Source organism: Canis lupus, chromosome X (genome assembly GCF_048164855.1).
Source record: "Canis lupus baileyi chromosome X, mCanLup2.hap1, whole genome shotgun sequence".
NCBI lineage: Eukaryota > Metazoa > Chordata > Mammalia > Carnivora > Canidae > Canis > Canis lupus.
In genome coordinates, this window is record NC_132876.1 from 1,700,114 (window position 1) to 1,715,323 (window position 15,210).

The 15,210-nt window shown below is 59.8% G+C and overlaps 2 protein-coding genes and 1 long non-coding RNA gene across 3 annotated transcripts; 1 reads left to right on the forward strand and 2 right to left on the reverse strand.

Moving 5' to 3' along the window:
- Positions 1-46: 46 nt before the first annotated feature.
- GDI1 (GDP dissociation inhibitor 1) lies at positions 47-6,124 on the reverse strand. The gene is made up of 11 exons (XM_072816504.1): positions 5,945-6,124; positions 4,599-4,706; positions 4,361-4,460; positions 4,084-4,218; positions 3,425-3,623; positions 3,018-3,149; positions 2,347-2,446; positions 1,756-1,927; positions 1,317-1,461; positions 1,140-1,194; positions 47-1,050 (listed from the first exon to the last, which is right to left on the reverse strand). The coding sequence occupies exons 1-11, from the start codon at positions 5,987-5,989 to the stop codon at positions 898-900; spliced, it is 1,344 nt and encodes a 447-aa protein (XP_072672605.1). The 5' UTR covers positions 5,990-6,124; the 3' UTR covers positions 47-897.
- LOC140627910 (uncharacterized) lies at positions 1,002-3,297 on the forward strand. Its single transcript, XR_012026414.1, has 2 exons — positions 1,002-1,078; positions 1,291-3,297. It is a non-coding gene; the product is annotated as an uncharacterized lncRNA (long non-coding RNA).
- A 549-nt stretch (positions 6,125-6,673) lies between the features above and the next one.
- ATP6AP1 (ATPase H+ transporting accessory protein 1) lies at positions 6,674-14,324 on the reverse strand. The gene is made up of 10 exons (XM_072818043.1): positions 14,123-14,324; positions 13,760-13,886; positions 11,333-11,407; positions 10,860-11,053; positions 10,313-10,353; positions 9,422-9,507; positions 8,746-8,984; positions 8,087-8,134; positions 7,769-8,000; positions 6,674-7,526 (listed from the first exon to the last, which is right to left on the reverse strand). The coding sequence occupies exons 1-10, from the start codon at positions 14,263-14,265 to the stop codon at positions 7,317-7,319; spliced, it is 1,395 nt and encodes a 464-aa protein (XP_072674144.1). The 5' UTR covers positions 14,266-14,324; the 3' UTR covers positions 6,674-7,316.
- Positions 14,325-15,210: the final 886 nt, after the last annotated feature.

The window sequence follows — 15,210 nt, forward strand, 5'->3', positions numbered from 1 at the left end:
CCCCGCCCACTGCCCAGGTTTGGGAAATAAGGCTAAAGATCTGGGCTCAGGTTTCAACACAGTTTTATTGGGAAGTTTTCTGTGAAATACACTAGAGGTTGGGGAAGGGGACACATTCACTTTGCAAGGTAAGGGGTTCCCACCACTAAGGGACAGGTCGTGGGGTGGGGTAGGGCATACTGGGGTTTGGATCCATTTTCCCACCTCCTTCTGCTTTGCTCACATTTCTTTTCTCTCTCAGCAAATGCCAGAGAACACAAACACAAAAACAAGAAACAAAAACAGCAAGATCAACCTTCAACTGGGCCGCACCCAAGCCCTCTCCCCTCCCAGGCCGCACCACAAGGCTGCGGCGAGAGGCACAGTGCTCCCTTCTCAGATCGGGCGGGCCAGAGTTAATAAATTAGAATAAATTAACGAGGGCGGGGCGGAGGGGGGGGAGGAATGCAACTTTGTGCTGGGAGGGCCCCTTCTCTCCAACACACAAGAGAGTTGGTGGGGGGAGGCAGGGGGCATCTCCAAAGGCCACTACAGTAGGGGTAAGAGCAGTGGGGGCAGAAGTCAGCTTTTCCTCCACGTTCTTCCCAAACAGAGCAGAAGAATTAGGAGTGGAGGGGGAAGAGACACACACAAGGAGAAGAACCCTCTTTTCCCAGAATAAGGAAGGGCCAAGAAAGAGGATGCTATCCAACCCCCCGTCTCCCAAACCATCGCTAAGGTTAAGGATTTGGTCAGTGAATCAATGAGGTGGGTGACAGGAATGTAGAATGTGGTGGGGGAAGCAGAGAATGCTGGAAACCGGGGTGCCCAGCCACACCCATCTCCCCAGCCCTCGAGGAGAACAGACTTGGGTCAGGAGAGGGGGCACCAAGGGCTGGGGTGGGGTGGGGTCGCCAATCACTGGTCAGCTTCTCCAAACACGTCATTCTGTTTGCGCTTCATGTTCTCAAAGTCAAAAGCGGAGCCTGCCATGCGCTTGTAGATGTCTTTGATGTCATTGCAGGTTGTCTCGAAGTGTGTGGTGGCATCATAGGAGCAGGAACAGAACACCTGGAAACATCCAGAGCCCAGGGCCAAGGTGAGTCGGGCAGGGGCCCTGGGTGAGCAGCTAGGAGCTGGGGCCAAGACAGCCTGCTTACCTGGCTCTCAGAACCGTCATCAATGGGCTCGTATAAGTCACTGATGGCCACAAACCTGAGGGGCAGAGAGGGGAGGGGGAAGACCTCGCAACAAGCCTTCGTCTCCTTGGTCTCTGCCCCCCAGCCCCTTGGCCCCCTTCTTTCCCCCCAGCCTCAGCCTCGGCCCCAGCCCCTCACTTCTGGTCAATGGGCTCCAGGAGCTCCAGGGCAGGCTCAACCTCCTTCTCCGGCTCAGCTGTCTCCACTGTGGTGCTGGCAATGGCGATGTACTTGCCCTGTGCAGCCACGTTGTGTGCGTAGGAGATCATGCACACGTAGATGTCTGCCCACAAGAAGGGTCTCCGTTAACATGGGCACAGGGCTCCTGGAGGCTGGACTCGATTCAGGTGTGCGGGCCCACTCCTCCCCAGCCCTGCCCAGCAAGCAGCATCCAAACCCACCCTCACAGAGGAGGAGAGTCCAAGCCACCTAATCACTAAGGCCCCAAGCCGTGGGGACTGCTACGCAGGTCCCCGTCCTTCCATGCAGGGATTAGGCAGTCCCAAGAGTGACAGAGAAAGGCAAAGCCACTCTCAAGAGAGAACACACTGGAAGAAGTCACGTGAGACTCAACTACCTGACTTCCTGTTAACTTGGTTCTGGGGGATAATGATTTGGCAGGAGTTGGCATCATTGGTGTTCTTGATGGGGTGGCTGAGGATACAGATGATGCGGATAACCTGACCGGCCTTCCGCACTCGGTCCGGAATGTAGCTGGGGTCACAGATCAGCTGCTTGCAGCGGGCCACCTGTGAAGACACCAGCGGGCCCATCCAAGCACTCCCCTGGGTGGTTGTGGGGCTGAGTGCACAGTGAGGGCCGGCACTATGCTCCTCTGAGCTGTCACCACTGACTCTCCTGTAGTGTTCCGCTTCATCCTGTACCTCAGGGAGCTGGCTCCCCTATGCAGGGCTGGGAAAACCCTTCTGCTGAGACACTGTGATCAAGAACACTCCCTGGTCCCTGACGCGGCACGTGGGTTTGAGATACCTCTCGCCAACAGAATTAGCTACGTGGACTTCTTTTGGAGCTCTGGTCCCCAGCCCAAGGCTCTTGGACCTGATTAGCAGCAGGCCCAGCAGGGCCAGAGTCACTCACTGGGCAAAGTGCCCTGAAAGCGGCCAAGCCCCACCCAGACCATGATGCTTGCACTGTGGCGACGACGTACCTCTCCCTCAGACTTCACACCCACCACCTTGCCATTCTCCATGATGATGTCATCCACAGGTTTGTTCAGCATGTATGTCCCTCCGTAGATGGCACTCAATCTGTGGTGGGGAGAACGACCAAAGAATCCCCTTTCCAGGAGGAAACAGGGACTAGTGCCACTGTGCGCTCCCTCCACCAGCAGTGGGGTACAGAGAAGGCTGCCCTAGGCAGGCAGAGCTCAGGAGACCTGGTGGTTCTTCCCAGCTCTGTCACTGCCACAGACTCGGGATTTTATCTGGAGTACTCCTTCCTCTCTGGAGCTTCCACCTAGAATATTCTGCAAAGAGCTAGTATGAGGGTGGCCTGAAGGTACAGCTAGCTCCTCTGGGGAACAGTCTGGGGAACAGAACAAAGGCCTCTGGAAAAGCCCTCTGACTCCAGGTTCTAAGGCTCCAGGACCAGCCCTGGTGCTGCCTGACTCAGGCTGGAAGCCAAGCAAGCCTGCTGGTGCAGGCCTGCACTTCAACGCCCTGCTGCAGCACACTGCCCCCCACCCTGTCACCCAAGCACGGCATGAAGTAAATTAGACCACGCCGGGAAACTACGAATGCTAGATGCTCAGGGGGGCCATTTCCATTCTTGGCTTTAGTCCTCCTGAGTTCTGTCACCAGAAAGAAACCAAGCCCTCACCTTGCAAAGCCCTGGGGCAGCTCACCAAGGCCGTAGAGTGGGTACAAATAAGGACTCTTTCCATACCGAGCCAGGGACTCACTGTACAACTTGATGCGGTTGATGGTCTCAAGACAGGGCTGGTCCAGGTAGCTGGGGGGACCGGGTCAAGAGAAGAGGCTCCAGCGGCAGCAAACCCAGCTCACCTCCCCCCAAGCACCAGGCTGACCTCCCCCACCACCCTCTACAGCCTGGGGAAGATTACGGGTCAAATAAATGCAAAGAAGGAACAACAAAAAAAGGCAATGGATGAGCATGTGGCTGAGTACGAGAAATGTGCAGGGCGGGTCAAGGGAGCGGCACATGGGAATGGGGAGAGCGGGGTGCAGGCCAACAGGGGGCGGTCTGCCATGCCAGCTTCCCCTCACTCATCAGTGCGGTAGAGGGCCAGGGCATGGCCAGTGAAGTCGATGACATCCTGGCCCAAGTCAAACTTCCGGTAGACGTCACGCATGCTGGTGCTCTGGGGGTCAACACCCTCGAAGGTCTTGGGGTCATTTTCATCAAAGTTTGCCACAAATACCAGGAACTTGCGGAAACGGCGTTTCTCAAACATGCCCATCAGATCTATGGAGGCAACGTGAGAAGAACCCTCACGCCACAGACCGGGAACATCTCCTTACCACCAGGCAGACCAGGAAAGCGGGCACCCTGCTCCCAGCTGTGTTTTGCTGCTGACAGCAGTGTTAACTTTAAATTAGCCTCTCTGAGCTTCTTGGCCTCAGTTTCCCCATCTGTACAAAGAGGGGATTGGACTGGACAAGCTCTGAGGACCCTCCTGGCTGCAACACTTGGGGATGTTTCACCGGTCGAGTCCAGCCCTTGTCAAAAGGCTTAAGTCTTTCAAGATAGAGCAACCACCCACGCATTCCCCTCGGCATGTGGACTTCCCTCCAGGCATCCATCGTGCGGCTCAAGGCAACTGAGGGAGCACAGAGCAAGCGGGCTTCCGGTACTGCATGGGGAACGCTCCCTTGGGCAAGGGGCACCCTGCTCTCTGCCCCTCGCCATGGGAACGTGTACTCACTGGAAGCCAAGGCTTCGGTCTCAGTGGATGGCACTTTATAGATCTTTCCCCCCTTGTAGACGAAGCTGCCCTCCACCACCTTGAAGTCCAGGTAGCGCGTCACCTCTGTATACAGCAGCATCTTTACCAGCTGCCCTGTGAGGCGGTGGGGTGAAAACAACATCAGCATACTTCCCCCCAGAAGCTCCCTAGCTGGTGTGGCTGTCCCTTTTCGGGAGCCTGACCCTACTCTGGTCATCCTAACCACCCCCCACAATATCTCTTTCATCCCTCTCACCATTGGCCATGAGGAACTTCGGGATCAGGTCAACGTTCCAGTCTCGGCCCCTGCCCATTGCCTCAGGGGGCCCCTCCAGCAATTGAAAACGCTTATAGAGCTGCAATCAGGAGAAAGAGAGGCACCTCGAGGACCATCGCTTCCTGTCCCTGCCCCCCTTCCCAGAAAACCTGGGGAGCTGCTGTGGCACCCTACGGGAGAGGTTACTGGGGGATGGGTCCAGGCCTGGCAGCCTCACCTCTTCCAGGGGTGTGATGGAGGAGCTCTCACCCCCATAGTAGGGGTTCCGGTCCATATGCAGCACTTTCTTGCCGTTCACGGACATGATGCCCGACAAGATACATTCCTGGGGAAGAGGGCAACATGCGCGGCACTCCCACCTGCCCACGTTCCCACCCGCAGCCCTGATTTGTTCCCCACCCTAAATCTGAGAGGAGAGCAAAGCTAGCAACTTTGCCCCAGTGAAAGGTCCTTCCACCTTTTAGGCTGCCTTGCCTAAAATCAGGGGTGACCGCTTCACCGGGCCAGTCTCTGTTGTAACTTTGCTGGGCAAAGGGTTGAATGAGGGAAGACAAATAACGACGGTGCTGAAAAAAAGAGCGTCCAGCAGACCCAAGGATGGTCTTCTGGCAACTTCCATGCCAAGAAAGTCCTCTACCTAGGTAGGGCCACGCTTAAAGGCAGACGAGACACAATGAGCCACAGAGGAGGAGATCCAGCTGAACAGCCAAGGGCACCAGAAAGGGAAGTGAAGAAAGGCCGAGCACTGTCCCGCAATCTCAGGCCCCACCCTGGGCTGCTCTTCCCTCAAAGGACAGGAGCCTCAGACCCTGTGCCTGCCCAGCCACGGGAGGGGCTCGGGCACCCTGACACGGGCAGAGCAGTGTCTCCAGGGGAGCTGTCCAGGAGGGTCCGGGGAAGGGGGAGCAGAAACGCCCTCGGCAGTTACTGTCAGCAGGCCAAGGACAAAGGCTGCACATACTACTCCGCCCGAAATCTCCATGGGAAACCGTGGTGGGGTAGCGGGAATGTGCTCACTGGCCCCACTGCTGCTCCTTCTGGAACATTCCCTGGGTCCCCGGGCCCCATGAGAAACCAGGAACGCAGGAGGACGGCCCACGCAGGCGAAGCCCCCCTCAGCCAGGGTCCTTGTACTTCATCCCCACCGGAACCACCACAGGCCGGGGGAGGGGGGGATGCTGGGCGGGTGAGGGGCGCGGATGACGGGTGGGGGCCGGGTGGGCGGGGTCGGGGGCACGGAGGGGGGGGCCTCGGGCCGACGGGGCTGCGTCTTCGGGCCCAGGAGGCCTCGACAGGGAGGGACGGAGGGACGGGCCGGGGGTCGGGCCCCGGGGGCGGCCAGGGAGGGGGCCGTGTCACGGAGACGGGGCCACGGCGGTCGAGAAGACGATGTCGCGGACGGGGGAGGAGGTGGGGGTTGGGCACGGGGCTGTCGTCTCGGGAAGCCGGGCGCCGGGGAGGCAGCGCGGCGGCCGCGCCGGAGGATGGGGGCGGCGGCCGGGGGCGGCGGCGCCGCGGGGAGGAGGCCGGTGCGGGCTCCCGGGCGCCCGAGGCCGCACTTACGGTGAGGCCGGTCCCCAGCACGATCACATCGTATTCCTCGTCCATGGTCAGGCCTAGCTGGCAGCGCGCGACGCTCCTCCTCCTCCTCCTTCACCACAGCCGCCGCCGCTGCCGCCGCCGCACTGGACCAAAGATGGCGGCGGCCGACGCCGCTTGACCCCTCCGCCGCGTCAAAGAGTCCCGGCCCCTCCCCGCGTCCCGCCGCGCCCGCCGGGGCCCCCGCCTCCCCGGCGCGCGGCCCGGAGGGGCGGCCCGGGCCCGGGCCCCAGCGCCAGCGCCGTTGCGCGGCCGGCCCCGCCCGCCGAGGGCCCCGAGGGGGCCGGAGAGGGGCGGGCGGGGCGGGGCGGCCGGCGGCCGGTGCTGCGGCCGCGAGGGATCCGTGCGCGGGAGCCGCGCGCCCCCCGCCCCGCCCCGCCCCGCCCCGCCCCCCCCCCCCCCCCCGAGGCTGGGCGCGGCGGGCGCGCGCTGCTGCGGCAGCCGGGGGCGGCCCGCGGGACGGCAGGGCGGCTATTGTCACGACGGGCCCCTCCCCGCGGGCGCCGGCCGCCGCGCCCTGCCCGCGCGCCGCAGGCCCTCCGTAGCGTCGCCCGCCGGGCCCGGCTTGCCCGAGACCCTCCGGCCTCCCCTTGGGCCTGGCTCCGGTGCGGCACATCCGGGCGCCTCCCGCGGCAGCCCTCAGCCCAGGGCATCCCCTGTGCCCAGCGCAGAAATGAGGGACAAGAGGCCGGAGCGTGTCAACCTGTCTTTATTTTATTAGGAAGGAAACCACCGAGAAACCCAGGCTCCTGCCAGGCACTCCTGGCTGGAACGTGCCAGAAAACCAGTGATCACCCCCGGACCAGCTGCTGTGGAGGCCCCTTGGTTCTCGGGCCACAGAGATAAACCCCAATGTACTGCTTATTATTAGCACAACATCACCAAAAGACAAGGACACCAGCCAAGCAGGACGGTTAAATAGTACTTCCACACCCCCCAAACTCAGGGAACCTCCAGCTTGTAGCTGCTGCAGGGACCCCCTTAAGCCCGGGGAGGGAGCATTTGCTACACAAAAGCACTATAAACAGCAAGGGGTGAAGATGGAGATGAGAATAAATAAGGGGGAGGAGAAGGGTCCTAGAACTCATGACCTCTCCTACAATGACCGGGCCTGGGAGATTTGTCTACTATCTATGAAGAATATGTACACCTTGTTGGTACAAATAGGGGTGGGAAGCCCCTCAGTGGGTTGAACAGGGAACAAGACAGGCTGAGGGAAACTGGGGGTTCATGCTACGGTTAGGAAGAGGGGAAGCCCTTCAGTCCAGGATGCCTGGAGGTGGGAAAGTGACAACCTGGACACCATCACGCCTGCAACCCCCCCACAGGAATAAGGTCACACGATCTGGGTCAAAGAGATGGTGGGGCCCTTGTGGTCGTCAAAGCGGTCCATGGTCTTGAGACTGAGGATCATGTGCAAGCCATAGGTGAAGATGAACAGCATGAACAGAGAGGTAAGCAGCCCCATCCAGATGCCCGGGGAGAAGAAGCCCGCACAGTCACTGGCGTAGGAGAACTGCTCGCCGCTCACGTTGAACGCTTGGATCTGGGAGGGGAGAGAAAGGACCATGTGGCCCCACACCGAGGGACACCCGGTGAGGGCCATCGTGCCCAAGTTAGTGGGTAGTCCAAATCTCGTGGGATGGGAGCACTGTGGGATAGGACTCTGGAGTACATGTCCGAGCCCGAGCCCGGACCTAGAGATGCTGCGACGCCATCGGGTCTCTGCTCCCTCCCGCCTCTCTACCAGTACCCCACTATCTCCAGTCTGGGCCCCACATTCCCTACCTGGAAGTCCCGAAGAGTCACCTCCCAGAGAGATGGCTGCAGGCGGGGCACGAGGAGATTGCCGTTCTTGCTAAGGCTGCTGACATACTCGCAGTGAAAGGAGTAGATGCTGGGCCCCGTGACCTGGGAGGCATTGAAGTAGGCGACAGAGCCATTGCTGTGGATTTCGAGGCGCTCCATGGTAAACCAGTGCCGGGCAGACACTGGGTAGAAGCGGTTGGCCAGAATGAACCTGAGGCAGGCATGTGGGGTGTCAGGCAGCTGGGAAGGCTGGAGCCACGCCAGCCTGCCCACATGTCAACTGCCCCTCCGACTCACCTGAATGTCACTGTGGTACCAAAGAGTTCCTCATAGGTCAGCGAAAGCCTGCAGGGCCAGAGTAAGAGGTGAGCCGGGAGAGCGAGCTCCTCAGGCCTAGCCCATCTATGCTGTCCCAGGTCCTTACAGCCTCCTGGGAAGCAGTGCCCCCGCCCACGACAAATGGGAAAACTGATGCCCTATCACACCTAGCTCAGAAACCAGCACCCAGGTTCCGCACCTCCAGCTGAAAGCACCTTCTTCTGATTTCCCTGAGCCCACTGCCCCTCCTTTCAGCTCCCCCTTGAGGTTACTGAGATGCCTAGATTGGGCTTTGGGGATAAAGGTAGTCTGTCCGTCAGTATCTGTCTCTCCACACAGGGAGGGTACAGAAGCCTTTAAAGGACCTCAGGCCTGGGAGATGCCCCTGGGCAGTTGCCTTGAGGCTGTTAAGGGCAGGGGTAGGGGTAGGGGTAGGGGAGTGTCAGGTTCCCAGGTGACTGGGAAGTGTTAACAACCAAGGTTCCAGAAAAGGACTAGAAGGCATGGAGAGGCAAAACTCTTGAGCAAGCCCCATCCCAAGAGCCCTCCAGCAGCCCCACCCCACTATCCCATCTGCTTCCCACAGTGAACGCCTCCCCCATACCCACCCACCTGCAGGGACAGGTACCTGCCCTTACCTGGCGTAGGAGTCATTCCAGAAGGATCCAGTCAGGTTGAGCTCCTGGATCCCAAAGGTGAGGAAGGTCAGATCCTCCCAATGGTCCCTGTATGCCACCGAGAAGTTCTGGGCCCAGAACAGGATCCGGGGGGCAGTATCATTGTAACTCACAGGGGGATAGACCGTAGCCGACGCTAGCTGTTTCTGCAGCAGCTGGCGACCTAGCCCCCCGGCCACCATGGCTACATCACGGGCCACCTGCACAAACAACCCACAAGCCTTCTCTCAGAATGGCCCAGAATCACATGACCTGAGCTCAGTGTCCCCACTGGGCACCCAGTCTAGCATCTGCAGTTCTATTGGTCGTGCTCAGAGGCCCCTCTCCAGGAAGCTTTGCCTGGCTGAGCCCTAAGCCCTATGATGTTCCTGGTCTCCCCAAAGTAGGAACACTTGGACATACCGTCCGACCAAGCCAGGAAATAAGACCCACTGGACAAGAAGGAAAGCTGCCGCCTGGAAGGAGGAAGCAGGACTTTCTGGTCCATCCTGGTCCCCCCACCGCGGCCTCCACAGGCCCAGGGAAGAAGGCGACCCCCCTAAGGCACTCTGCTCAGAGCCACACACCCTCCAGGCCCACTCGCCCTGCGGTGGCTGCCCACACCTCCCAGAGCCCTGCCGAAGGCTACGCTGCCTACCCTGGAAGGGCGGACCGCTGTGAGGGCTGCTGTGTACGGGACATCTTCAGACTTGAGTGTGCTCAGCACCTGCCCGATGACCTCATCTGAGGAGCAACAGGGAGAGCAAAGGACCAGGTCGTGGGCAGCTCCTCACAGCAACACCCTAACGCCGGCTAGAAACCATCTGGCCGTCCCACGCAGAAGACTGCTGACATGAGGCCGGGCCCTTCCATGCACCACATTAGTGGGGTTCAGGGGGATCCTGTCGTTGGGGTGGGGACCAGCAGACATCTCCCACCCCTGGCAACTGGCACGTCCTCTGTGGTGGGGCGCTGAGACCTTCCCAGAGCCAGCTCCCATCCAGATTCACTCGTGTTTTCCGTTTCCACCAAGGCCCCCCACGAGCAGCTACTCCTCCTACCCGTCCACCCCAGCCTCCCTGGGGAAACCTGCAGCCGGCCTCAGTAGTTGGCTCCCTAATGCCAAGCCCCAACTAACTTACACAAGACACAGAGATCAAGAAAACTCCAAATCCGCCTATACGTTTTCAATGACCTTTCCGTGGGGAACGACTGCCTTTTATAGCAGAAAAGGAGCCCTCAGAACTGTTTTTTGAAACGTTGCTGGTCTCCCAAACCCAAACTTCTAGGACTTGCGCTGCTGGAGTGGAGACTGGCTCCACAGGCTCTCACTCGGAAGGCCCACAGATGCCCTAACACCTCTGCCCAGCTGTGGAGGGGCGAGGCCCGGGGGGCCGGCATCTTTCTGCTCAGCTGCCAGTTGTTCCGGGGAGCAGGGGAGCCGCTCTGGGAATGAAGAGGGACTGAGGAGGAGCCGTGAGGCAGCTCTCTGCAGCCAAGGGCTGAGCAAGGCTGGAAAACGTGTGCCCTCCCTGACCCTGCTACTCACCATTGCCCGTGAGAACCTCCCTCGGTGCCATGAGACCTGAGCTGTGGAAGAGAGGCAGAGCATGAGAGCCCCCGCAATCCGGACAGCGCCCCACCGCCTCGGGACAGCTCCTGTCTACGCCTCCAGCACACCCTCCCCTCCAGGCCACCGTCCTTCCCCACGGGCCGCGTTCAAGTAGCACAGTATAGCTGGGGGCTCTGGAGGCCACGCTCACTCCTCCCTCTGCACCTTCGCTGACTGCCTGGCCCTGCCCTCGTCACCCCTGTGCCAGCTGCTCCGGGAACATGTCCCGGCTCAGGGAGCTAGCTCCCCCGCCAGCAGGGCCCACGTCTGCCACATCTCTGGAGGCCCGACAGGCCTCACGCAGTGCCGGGCACTAACTCCTGAGTCCCCGCTGACCAGAGGCCCTTCCCGCCTCTTCCGGACACACAAAGCACCTTCTGATCGGGCTTCAAGGGACTAAACGGGAGGACCATTGTCTCTGGCTGACCTGTGCCATCACAGCCCAGAGCCTCACCACTCTCTGGGCTCCGAAGCTGGGGCATACCTGGACGTGTAGGGCAGGCGGATAAGCAGCAAGGCCGGGAGGCTGGCATTGAGTTTCAGCTCCCGCAGGGTGGCCAGGTCCACGTGCAGGGGGCTGGCCCCGAGCTTCTCCTGCAGGTAAGTGGTCAGAGTGCTGACCGCATACCAGTCGACAGCAGGAAGCACCAGAGAGGAAGGTGCCAGGTCCAGGGCATTCTGGGGGCCAGGGAGAGACAGAAGGATAGGTTAGCAAGGGACCAGCAGGCCTGAGCCAGCCCCCAAACCTCTCGGGCAAGGCACAGGCACACCCACACTCACACCAGGGTCTTATTCAGAGTCAGAAAGAAAACACCCCACACTCCTGGTCCCTGACATCTCAGGCCTTTCTACCCTCTAAAGCCAGCACCTCTGGTTCCTAATGGCACAGTATTTATTGAATGGAGGTAGAGAGTGCAGGAGAGCCCCCATGGCCCTTGGCTGGGAGAGGACTCTTACCTCCAGGTTAGAAAAGGCGCTATCCTGCTTGTTTCCAAACACGCCGCCATATGCTGTGAAGTCCTCAATGCTCAGCTAGTAGGGAAGCAGAGAAGGTGCCTCAGAAGGTTGGGCCAGGACAGGGGGCAGACACCTTCCCTGCGCATGGGCAGGGACAGCCAAATCTCATTTGCAATCAGACACAGTCTAGTCAAAAGTGTGGACAAAGGCACGTTTGGGGGTAGCGAGTGGAGGAATGGGAGGTTCTCTTTTTCTCCTTCCTGGTAGGGTGAGAAAACATGGAAGGTGGTCATGGGGTTGGAAGGCAATCTGCAGGCAGCTGACTCGTAACCTCAAGATTCAGAGTCAGCCACCTGCCTTCAGATGAGGAACTGGCTGGGGAAGAGGGAAGCTGGGGGAGGGGCTGGGGGACAGCGAGGAACATTTTCGGCAGCTCCCCCACTGCCACCGCCGCCCCATCCCCAGGGCGGAAGTCAGAGAAAAGGAGAACCTGCGTGCCAGCTGCAACGCCTAGCACTGCCTATGTCCAACCTGGACAAGACCCTTTTTCAAAGAGAACAAGAAGTTCCTTCCCTGCCTGGTTTTGGTGGAAGGGGAGAGAGGAAGATGGTAGAATCTGCTGGAAAGAGCACTGAAGTCCTTGGAGCTCTCCGGACCACAGTAACCACGATCCCATCCCTTTTCCTCTGCAACCTAGACGTGTCCTTCAACTCCTGCCCTCCACCCGACTCCCAGCTTCCTCTGGCTTTTCCCAGTTAGGCCCAGAAGCGATCTTAATCCGTTTCTCTAACCTGATTCTGTTTAGTATACACACTTGCCCAGCCTCCTCTGCCATCTAGACAGGCATCCTAACCCTGTTTGGCTCTCATTCTGAAAGCCCAGGAACCACCACCGTGTCCTCTCAGGACTCCTTGCTCAAAATTGCCCAAAGCTTCCTGCCACATTTAGAACTGCAACCAGCCTTTCCCCGGTTGTCATCCCTTGGCTACCTGGCTACCTGGCTCTCCTCTACTACACTCCAGCCACACCAGCTCTTTCATGGGCTCACCAAGCGCACTCCTTGCCCAGGGCCTTTGCACCTACTGTTCCCTCTGCCAGGAGCACTCTTCCACCCATACCCACATGGCTGTGTGCCTCCCTCCATTTAGGTATCTGCTCAGATAGCCCTCCTCAGTGAGCCCGTCTGATCACCCTTATCTTAAACAGTATCGCCAATCATTCTGTTCCCATGGCCTGCTTCTTTCTCTGAAAACTACAGCAGCATTGCCATTATATCATACACCAACTTAGCATGTACCTGTTGCCCTCCCGAGGCTGCCAGCTTCCTCCGGGAGGGGCTTGGGTTACTCTGCTCGCTGCTATGTCCCCAACACTTGCTACCTGGGACACTACAGGCAGTCCATATTTGGCCAATGAATGAATGGATGGATCCCATAAGGGGACCCCGGAAAGGTGTTTTACGAGGCTTATAAGAATCGCTCCTCACAGTCTTCTGATACAGGTGGTATCTTCATTGTACAGAGGAGGAAACAGGCATTCACAGATTATCTCCCACATCCAAAGGGTGGTAAGTAGTAGAACCAGAACTGAGTTCCCGTCTAACTACATTATTTACCACCTCCTGGAAGGAGTGGAGGCCAGCATGACCACCATGACGTGCCCAGAGAGCAACTGAGCAAGACCACAGGAGAATGAGCCACACAGGCCACCCCTGAGGAAGGAATAAGCAGAGGCTCAATAAGCTCCCAAACACCAATTCTACACTGCCCTAGAATCTTCTCATGGTCCATATGCCTGCTTTGGAGGCAGAGACCTGTATGGCAGGGAAAACTGTGTGCCTGAGCACAAAGTGGGGGGTGTCTGACAGACTCCGGCTGGAACCAACCAAGTGTGGTGCGCATAAGCCACAGATCATTCGTCAATGGTTGCACCTCTACCAGCCTTAGTTCCCTTGGCAGTGAATCCAAGATAATGACATCAGCTTAGCACCGTGCATGTGAAGCACTCAATTAAGTGATCATTTTTCAATTATCTCTACTATCGTCATCAAAGTTAGGATCACAGCTCTGTCACCCATTAGCTGAGTGACCCTAGGCAAGTCATTTGCCGTCCTTGGACCCGAGTCTTCTCATCTGTAAAGGGGGATGATAATCCCCCCCACATAGAGTAGCTCGGATAAGTGCTTGGTACTGGGTAGGCATCTGGCCTCTCACCCGGGGCTTCAACCGAATCAAGTCAGTGCCATTTCAAGGCCCTCACCGTTCCCACGGAACCTTCTCCTGCAGGCCTTCCCAAGAGAGGAGCCACACTTCCCTACGGTTGGGACAAGGTCACTGAAGCCTCCCCTGGGGAATGGGCTCGGTGTCCTGGGGGGAGGGGGGCCTGACTTCTTCCGATGACAGGGAGAGAGGGCTGGGGCGGGCGCACCTTGTCCTGCAGGAACAGCAGCACATTCCGGGGGCCCAGCTCCAGGGCGGGGTCTAAGTAGGTAGAGAGCTGCATGTCGCTGGTGATGTGGCCCTCGTGGGTGCTGGCCGCAGGACCCCACAAGTCCCTGGCAGGGCACAGAAGAGGTGCTGTCAAGTGGGGGGTGCAGGCTTGCGACCATCGTGACGCGCGGGGCCCCGAGCTCTGACCCGGCTGGCTCCCCACGGGCCGCCGAGGAAGGGACAGTCCGCCTCTGCCCCCCTCGGCCGCCGCTCGCTGAGGACAGCCCCGGAGCCGGGCGAGGGCGCCTCAGCCGCCGCGGCGCGCAGCGCAGCCTGCCCCGGCCCGGCCCGCCACGCTCACCGGTCACTCGACCACAGCACCAGCGGCACCTGCTGCTCCGCCGCCGCCACCGCCACCAGCAACAGCGGCAGCCACCGCATCTGTCTGAGCGCTGGGGCCCGGCGCGTCCCCGCCAGCACCCGAGCCGCAGCCATCGCCGCCATCACAGCCTCGGCCTCCACTGCCTCGGCCGCCGCTGCCGCCGCAAATCAGGTGACCATCGCCTCCGCCCGAGCTCCGCCCCGCGCCCCCATTGGCTCGGGCGCAGGCCGGCTCGCCAGGCCCGCCGGTGATTGGACAAGGCTCACGCCACTCAGGGCCGCTCCTTCGCACGGATTGGCTGTACGTGCCTCCGGCGGGCACGCTCCGTGCGGGAAAGGCGGCAGGGCGGGGCTCGGCCGGCTCCCACCGCGGGCTCCCAGCGGGAGCGGGGCGGGGCCGGGGCGGGGCCGGGGCGGGGCCGGGGCGGCTCGGCTCGCCGGGTCCCCGCCCTCCAGGCTTCGCGTCTCCCGGCTTTAATCCTCCTTTCGCTTAAAATGGCAGGAGTGGCTTCTTTTTCCCAGAGGTGGGCCCCGCCGAGACAGAGGAGGCGGCCGGAGGGCCCGGGCTAACTTCCAGAGGAAGGTCCTGCACTGAAAATGGGCGGGGAGGAGGAGGAGCGTCGGGGGGAGGGGAGGAGCCAGGGAGAAGCGCGGTTTCAAGGGCACCAAGATGAGCAATGTCAGTGTCACTTGCTGCCAAGAAGCACGTAGGATGAGGACAGAAAACCGTTTCTTGGACTTGGCAACACCTGGAGGCCTTGGCAGGAGCGATGTCAATGGGGGGAAGGAGACGTGGTTGTAGATCGTCCTTTCTCGACGTTTGCTTTAAAGAGAGGAAAGAGGCCATGGGACAGCTAGAGTCAAGGTGGGAGACACCGCGTCAAACCCATTGGAAGACTTCCTTTTCCTGGGTCATTTTTGATTTCTCAGGTTGGTGACTATTAGAGATCAACAGTCGAAACACTGGAAACTATAATTAAATTTTGAGCTCCCGTTAAGGGTATGCGCACTGATTTCGGAGGAACTGAAGTGATGCCCGCAACTCAGTCTGAAATGCCCCAAAAATAA